The following is an 8361-nucleotide window of genomic DNA, read 5'->3' on the forward strand; positions in this document are numbered from 1 at the left end:
GGTTGAGTAGTTATTACTAGAATGAAACATGGCGGCACTACATTTACATGTTAGATCAATTTTTTTTATTTTTTTACTAAAAAAAGAAGTAAAAATAGAAAATGAAAAGGCAAAGTTGTAATTAATAGACCAATTACTCATCTTATTTAAACTTTCATTTACCAAGCATTAGTCCACTTAATAATCATAATTTATTGCTAAACGTTTTATATTCTACCGTTATGAAAAAATCACCTATAAAAGAAAATAAATTGATAAAAATTTTAGCACATTCTTAACAAAAAAATTAATGAAAAAGTTTATGAAGAGTTAGAGAAGTCCCGTGATTTTCACGGGAAATTGTGGATGAGACTTAATTTTAGACTAAAAATTGGAGTTTAGTTATCTAAAGTTATTAATAAGTGCTCCGTATTCGATCAACATAATAGACATTGATTATTAAACTAACCCGTGCATTGCACGGGTCATAAAACTAGTTAATGTTAAAATAATAATCAATTATCAAAATTAAAACTAAAAATAGGTAATAATACTAAACATGCCGTTTTCTCTCTTAATCATTGACCCGAAATGATCCGGACCCGTCTGACCCAGGGTTTTAAATCACGGTATCGGTCGCGATCGTGGTCGCAGGATCGTCCCCAACTCAGTCGTCACGCTCCGAATCGCGGTTATCGCAGTGATATTTATTTTACAAGCTTTATTGATATTCCATCATCTATTGACTATTTCATATATAGTTATATTAATTCTATTAAGATAATTAATTTGACCACTGTTATACAATTTCTAAGAGCTTTTTATTAAAAAAAACATGGTCGATACAAGTTATAACTCATTCATATCGGTTTCATTGCAGGCTGTATCAAGCAAAGTTGGCTGATACAGGTTATAAATTGGTCGTCTCTGGCTCTCGACGATACTTTCCTGTTTTTAATTTTCCCGATACATCTCGGGATATCTCGTATCGGCTGCCTCCGATAGATACATCTCGGGCGATACGATACGTCTTAGCCGAGATTTTAAACCATGGTTTGACCCGAAAATGACCAGACCAACGAACCCGAAAAACACGCGAAAACCGAAACAACCCGACCCGACCCGAAAAACCCGATAATATGATAGACTCGAACTGACCTGAAATCCGAATTAGCCCAACCCAAACCCGACCTGATTAACCTATTTGTTGGGTCTAGTCTTAAGTAAGACATTGCAAACGGTCACCGGTCACCCTACTTTATTTACTTTCCATTTCTCTTCCATTGTGTGTTATTCAAAGAGGCATGAATAATGTCACCCACACTTGTTATCAGAAATTCAAAAGGCAAGGACAAGGATAATTTTATTTTACAATGAAATACGAGTAAAGAATTCAATAATTTTTTTTTGGTAGAAATGAGGAGCAGAGCCCCAAAAATTAACTACTTGCTATTACACGGGGAATAGCAACTCCAAATATGTCTTCTCGAGTATAAGGCGCAACTCATTTAGAGGGGCCTCTAAATGTGTGGGAATAGTACTCGACGACACTCCCCGGTTGGCTAGAAAGTTAGCTGCTCTATTCGCCTCTCTATAGGTGTGGTCTAGCTTAACGACCCAATGCTCCTCCCGTATCAAATCTTGGCGTCGTTTAACAATGAACTTCAAAATATTGCTGACTAACTGCTCCTCTTTGATAATCAGTAAAGAATTCAATAATAATGTCAGCATCACTTGATATCAGAAGAAATACACGAGGATATGAAAAAGTTGAAGCGAGAGTCTGTTTTGTAATGTGATATAATACTCGTCATATTACAGAATAAATCATGCAAGTAGATGATTCAAAAATATGAAATCACAGAAATGGTAACATGAGTATTAGGCTTTACTTTCAGTTCTCTCGTGTTCACCTGATCTTGTATAAACCAATGCGAACAACATCGATCATACTCAGTCGCTCCTCCGACTTTTTTTTTTGCAAGACATTCCAAGGCAACTTGCGCTAACAATTGGCAATGGGTGGAGTAGCCCATTGACTTATAAAGTAAATTACACTTCTATCTTTTTCCAATGTGGGAGACTAACACGTGATTTTTCATAGTTAATGGCTAATGAGTAGAGATTTGTCTGAAGCCTCATATGTTAGACCGTCTCATACAAGATTAACTCAACCCAATACACATGTAAAGTCTGACCATATATGATTTACCAATGATGGAGCAAAAAAGGTAATAGAAGTAGTATTAGGCTTCATTTCCAGTTCTGTTGTTCACATGATCTTGTATCACCCATTCCTCTTCAACAACGTTGATCATACTCGGCCGTTCCTCTCCTTTCTTCGCTGCACATTTCAATGCAAGTCGCGCAAACCTCTGGATCTCGTCCATATTACCTTCTTCCCAGAGAATCATATCAATCATCGCCTTAAAACCATTTTTCTCCACCTCAGATACAAACTCATCGACCAAATCGTCCCCACATCGAGCCATTTCAACGGGATCCCTTGAAGTTAATAACTCCAACATCAAAACTCCAAAACTATAGACATCGCATTTTTCTGTAACTTCCTGGGTTTCAATGTATTCCGGGTCAATGTATCCCAAAGTCCCATGAACTGGCCATTTTTGATCTCTTTTCCCTCGAGTAATGGCCACAGAGTGGTCAAAGAATGCTAACTTTGCATGGAAAGACGGGCGAGTAATATCCCAAATGACATGACATCTCTATGAACCACTGGCTCTGACAAGGCATTATGCATATAAGAAAGTGCATAAGCAACATCTATTGCTACCCTTATTCGGGTGGTTCATAGCAATGGCTTCCGAAGAGCCATATTCCCATGTAAATGCTTATAAAGGTCTATCTTCGGGTAGATTTCAGACAACACCATTGGGAGACGGGTCTCAAGACAACAGCCATAGATGTCAATCATATTGTTTTGATGTAAAACCATTCCTATGGCGGCAGCAGTTAATAAGAGATCAACAAGTTCGGGATTTGGGTCAGGATTTTCAGAGGTTTTGATACCTACGACCTTGCCATCAAACATGGCCTTGTACATATTCGTACCACGGAAGTTGCCAAGAATTAGGTCAGGATCAAAGTAATTTGTAGCCTTCTCGATTTCATCCACGGATAAAATTCTCAGCTGTCCTGCTCCTATGTCCTTGCCTTGGGTCAAAGCGATCTGTTTTTCCAACAAGATACCACCATTTTTTGTGAAGTACTCTTCCTTGGATTCGAACTTTTGTGCTTTATCGATTTTCTTTGTGCTCTTCCTCTCCCATTTAGGTTGACCTAACCGATAAAACAACTTTGTTAATATACCCAACTTCATAGTTATGACTAATGACTTATGACTTACTGTATACATATTTATAACAATGTGAATGGGATAATTTGATATTTTTCCACTAAACTTGACTTGGATTACAAGGCTGCTGAGGGGATAACTAAATGGTCATTTTATAATTACCGTGATAGAATTTTACATGGCTATCAAATACGGAGTATGTTTACATCGACTCTTATTTTATGGTAGAAAAAATGACTTCCGTGATAGAATTACAATGAATTTCTCTTAAGTAGCTAAACTTCTCTAATATGCTTACAGTTATAAGGAATGCATACCTCTCTAGACACATAAACTTTTACATGTACTTCTGTTGTTCACCTGATCTTGTATTAGCCAAAGTTCTTCAACAACAACGATCATACTCGGTCGTTTCTCCCCTTTTTCCGCCACACATTTCAAAGCAAGTCGTGCAAACCCTTGGATCTCATCTATATTACCTTCCTCAAGAAGAATAGTATCAAACATTGCCTCAACACCATTTTTTTCCACCATGGAAACAAACTCATCAACCAAATCGTTCCCACATCGAGCCATTTCAGAAGGATCCCTCGAAGTTAATAACTCCAACATCAAAACCCCAAAGCTGTAGACATCACATTTCTCAGTAACTTCTTGAGTTGTAATGTATTCAGGATCGATGTATCCTGGAGTCCCATGAATAGGCCATCTTTGATCTTTATTCCCTGGAGTGATGGCCACTGAATAGCCACAGAAAGTTAGTTTTGCGTGGAACACCGAGTCGAGTAATATCCCCGATGACATGATATCTCTGTGAACCAGTGGCTGTGACAAGGCGTTATGCATATAAGAAAGTGCATACGCAATATCAGTTGCTGCCCTTAACCTGCTGGTCCATGACAATGGTTTCAGAAGTGCCATATCCCCATGTAAACAATCATGAAGAGGTTTACTTGTTGGGAAGAATTCATGCACCGTTAGTGGGACACAAGTCTCGAGACAACAACCATGAGTCTTAATCATATTGTTATGACATAAAACCGTTCTTATGGCGATGTCAGTCAAGAAGAGTTCGACATGTTCGGGATTTGGGTCAGGCTTTTCAGGGGTTTTAATAACTACCACTTTGTTATCAAATGTGCCCTTGTAAAAGCTTACACCGTTATAACTACGAACAATTTGATCAGGGTCATAGTTATTTGTAGCTTTCTCGATTTCATCCGCGGATAAAATTCTTAGCTGTCCTGCTTCTATGTTCTTGCCTTGGCTCACAGCAATCTGTTTTTCCAACAGGATACCGCCATTTTTGATGAAATACTCTTCCTTCGACTCAAACTTCAGCACTTCCTTGTTTTTCTTCGTCTTCTTTGTCTCCCATTTGGCTAATATACCCAATTTCATACTAATACCTTAGGAAGAGAAAAATAATTGAGTGTATGATTTATAATTTGGGAATACAATAACCATATAAATGGTAGAAGATAAACAAGGATTTTTCAATACGCTTGACCTTTCATCTAGTTTTGGGTGTTTACTCATCTAACTGCACAACAAGAATAATCAAATGATGGGAGTCAAATTTGACTACCCAAAAGTGGAGATTCTAGTAAAAATAGATTTTGCTGGTTCAACAAAAAATAGATCTCTCGAACGAGAAGCCAACTCACACTAGAGAAAACAAAGAAGTGTAAGAATGATTTAAGGGATTCCCACAAAAGTGATGGCTTACAGAATGATTTAAAAAGAGAATCACCAAGATCTTACTAGGTAAGAATTACTAAAGAGAATCTCGAAAATACGATGGCTTAAAGATCTTACTGGTTAAGAACGATTATATCTGGCAGAGGCCAGGCTCGCTTTCAGTGCACCTCTTTCAACTGCTTAATATTGCTCGTGGAGAGTATTAGACTTTACTTGGACTTCTTTTGTTCACCTGTTCTTGTATCAACCATAACTCTTCAACAACATTGATCATACTCGGCCGTTTCTCTCCCTTTTCCACCACACATTTCAAAGCAAGCAGTGCAAAAAGGCGGATCTCATCCTCCTTCCCTTCCACCATAAGAATCAAGTCGGTCAACGCCTTAACACCATTTCTTTCCACCTTGGAAACAAACTCATCAACCAAATTTTGCCCACATTGAGCCACTTCAACGGGATCCCTTGAAGTTAATAACTCCAGCATTAAAACACCAAAGCTATAAACGCGCATTTCTCAAGAACTTCTTTAGTTTCAATGTATTCCGGGTCAATGTATCCTGGAGTCCCGTGAACCGGCAAGCTTTGATCTTTCTTCCCTGGAGTAATGGCCACCGAGTGGCCAAAGTAGGCTAGTTTTGCATGGAACGATAAGTCGAGTATTATCCCAAATGACATGACATCTCTATGAACCACTGGCTGTGACAAGGCATTATGCATATAAGAAAGTGCATAGGCAATATCAACTGCTACCCGTAGCTGGCTTATCCATGTCAAAGGCTTTTGAAATGCCAAATCTCCATGTAAAAGCTGATGAAGGTCCATATTTGGACAGTATTCATGAATCGTCATTGGAACACAGGTCTCGAGACAGCAGCCATAGATCCTAAGCATATTTTCATGACATAAAACTGTTCCTATGGCGACTGCAGTCAAGAAGTGATCCACAAGTTCGGGATCTGGGTCGCGTTTTTGAGGGGCTTTGATAGCTACCACGTTGTCATTTAATAAGCCCTTGTACACATTGGCACCGCGAAAACTAGCAATGATGAGATCAGGATCATAGTTATTTGTAGCTTTCTCGATTTCATCTTCGGATAAAATTTTCAGCTGTGGTGCTCCTATATCCTTACCTTGGCTCAAAGCAATCTGCTTTTCCAACAAGATACCGCCATTTTTGGTGAAATACTCTTCCTTTGATTCAATCTTCTCCACTTGTTTAACTTTCTTCCTGTTCTTCCTCTTCCATTTATCTTGACTCAACAGAAAAAAGAACTTTGAAAACACATCCAATTTCATTCTTTTAACATAGGAAGAACAAGATGAATTAACTAATACTCCCCCGTCTGAATCACTTATTTACCTTTTTTATTCTTTGTAATGGGTAATTTAATCAAAGGTAAACAAATGATTGATTATGAGAGAGCGATTAGTCAGTTCTATGACTTGTGAGTTTTAAAGAGAATTAATGGTATAAATGATTGATTATTAACTTGGATTATTCCAAGTAAGCCTAACTTTTGAGTCAATTATGGATTATTCCAAATGAATTTGCATAATTCATCAATCATAATCAATTACATCATGAACCCAATCAACAGCAAATCTTAGTTTGAAACGTCTTACAAGTCACAATCCATTTCCTTTTTAACATTATTTAAATCAGCCATCATAAGAATTTGGGTACAATTAATAATTCGTCCAATTTACCAGAGATTGCAGGCAATCAACACAAAAAACACAGCTTAATAACCTTAAATTAATGGTGAAACATAATGATTGAAAGAGAACAATAGTAGAAAGATTGAATATTTGGAATACTTACCAGATTTAATTGAAGGAACCCTAAAATCTCAGCTACTACTTTGTGTTCATCAGTTACCGACTGAACGGAGGTACTATTTTCTTTCTTTGCTGTTTAATTATGTTCTTTTTCCTCTGAGATACTCGTTTTTTTCCTTTTGTTTGGAGGGACCCACAACTAGACTTGGGAAACTGGTCATTCGGATCGGGTCTGATTTGGACCGATCTATTCGGGTTTGCATAAATTTCGGGCCGGGTTGGGTTGAGTAGGCCATTTCGGGTGGGTTGTTATCAAGTTATTTGGGATAAAGACCGGTATGCGATAATAAACATTCGGGTTAGGTTAAATAGGATCGGTCATGTTCGGTTCTTCAATTAGGATGCATTTTGGATTCGGATCGGGTTAATTTTGTCATGGTTGTTGTCTAGCCACAAGGTCGAATATGATGATTATGGGTTTTGAATCCAAATTATGGTGTCATTTAGCTGTCATACCGAAATTAATTTTCCATGATTTTTACAAAACACATGAATTGAACAATTAATGTTAATTGCGCAAAACTCGTTTGGTTGACATCCGGAAGTGGAATTGACACAAGAGTTTTCTATTACTTAGGGGGCATAGATAATCAAACTCTTCTCATTATGGATGAGTTGACAATTCATGGGAAAAGAAAAATCTGATAATTTGGGGTAGCCAAATATCCCTCATTTTTAATCATGCGATTTTCCATTTTATGGTAGCAATCAAACAAGCTCTATAAATACCGGGTTGCGAAACGTCGTCGACGTTTTATAACAAATCGTCGACATTTTTCATAAAAAAGACATCCTTACCCTTTCTCTCCCTCTCACTGCTCAACTCTTTTCAACTCTCTTCTCTCTTCTCTCTTCTTCACCAAAAACCCACCAGCCACAAACACCAACTCCGCCGTCGACGACAACAACCAGACCAAACACCACCGCACTCGCCACCTCCGACGACCAGCACCGCAGCACCAATGCCGACCACCACAAGTAAGTTGTTCGATTTAATTTTTGTATTTAGTGTATGATTTTGGTTATATAAATTGATTTTAAATAAGTTAGATTTGTAAAATTGATTTTATTTTTGTAATGCTGATGGATTTGTTGTTGTTGGTCGTCTTTGTTGTTGTTTGATTTGTAGATTAGGATTGATTGATTTTATTTTTTAATTATTTCAACCCAATTGTTCGTCGTCTTTGTTGTTATCTGGGTTGGGGATGGACGATGAATTTCAACGTCTGAAATGGATAGAGACGATGAAATTCATCGTCTGGGCTGGCATTCGACGGTGAATCTTCACGTCTGGGATGGTCTAGACGTTGAGTATCAACGTCTTTGCTGGTGAGGGACGTGGAAATTGTTCGTCCGTAATGGTCACGGACGTAGAATTCATACGTCTGAGTTGGTGACAGACGTTGAATTCAGAGTTGAATGTAGTCCAAAATTGATTTTTTTTCACCATAATTTTTGTATTAGATTGACTTTAATTGTTTGTTTTATTTTGTATCGATGTTTATCTAACGTTTAATTCTCGTAAA

General features: G+C 37.7%; 1 protein-coding gene across 2 annotated transcripts; it reads right to left on the bottom strand.

Moving 5' to 3' along the window:
- Positions 1–1741: 1741 nt before the first annotated feature.
- LOC141657709 (putative wall-associated receptor kinase-like 16) lies at positions 1742–6907 on the bottom strand. 2 transcript variants are annotated; one of them, XR_012548841.1, is made up of 4 exons: positions 6819–6907; positions 5114–6246; positions 3613–4677; positions 1742–3279 (listed from the first exon to the last, which is right to left on the bottom strand). XR_012548841.1 is itself a non-coding variant. In XM_074465025.1 (4 exons), the coding sequence occupies exon 3, from the start codon at positions 4694–4696 to the stop codon at positions 3617–3619; it is 1080 nt and encodes a 359-aa protein (XP_074321126.1). In that variant the 5' UTR covers positions 4697–4704; positions 5114–6246; positions 6819–6907; the 3' UTR covers positions 1742–3279; positions 3613–3616. The 2 variants fall into 2 exon arrangements, 1 of the variants encoding a protein (XP_074321126.1); XM_074465025.1 differs by having other exon boundaries at positions 3613–4704.
- Between the last annotated feature and the right edge of the window lie 1454 nt (positions 6908–8361).

The sequence above is a fragment of the Silene latifolia genome, chromosome 5, assembly GCF_048544455.1.
Source record: "Silene latifolia isolate original U9 population chromosome 5, ASM4854445v1, whole genome shotgun sequence".
Taxonomy (NCBI): domain Eukaryota; kingdom Viridiplantae; phylum Streptophyta; class Magnoliopsida; order Caryophyllales; family Caryophyllaceae; genus Silene; species Silene latifolia.

Bases quoted from the DNA above. Each gene is read 5' to 3' on its own strand.
- LOC141657709 (XM_074465025.1), bottom strand. From the start codon at position 4,696: ATGAAATTGGGTATATTAGCCAAATGGGAGACAAAGAAGACGAAGAAA.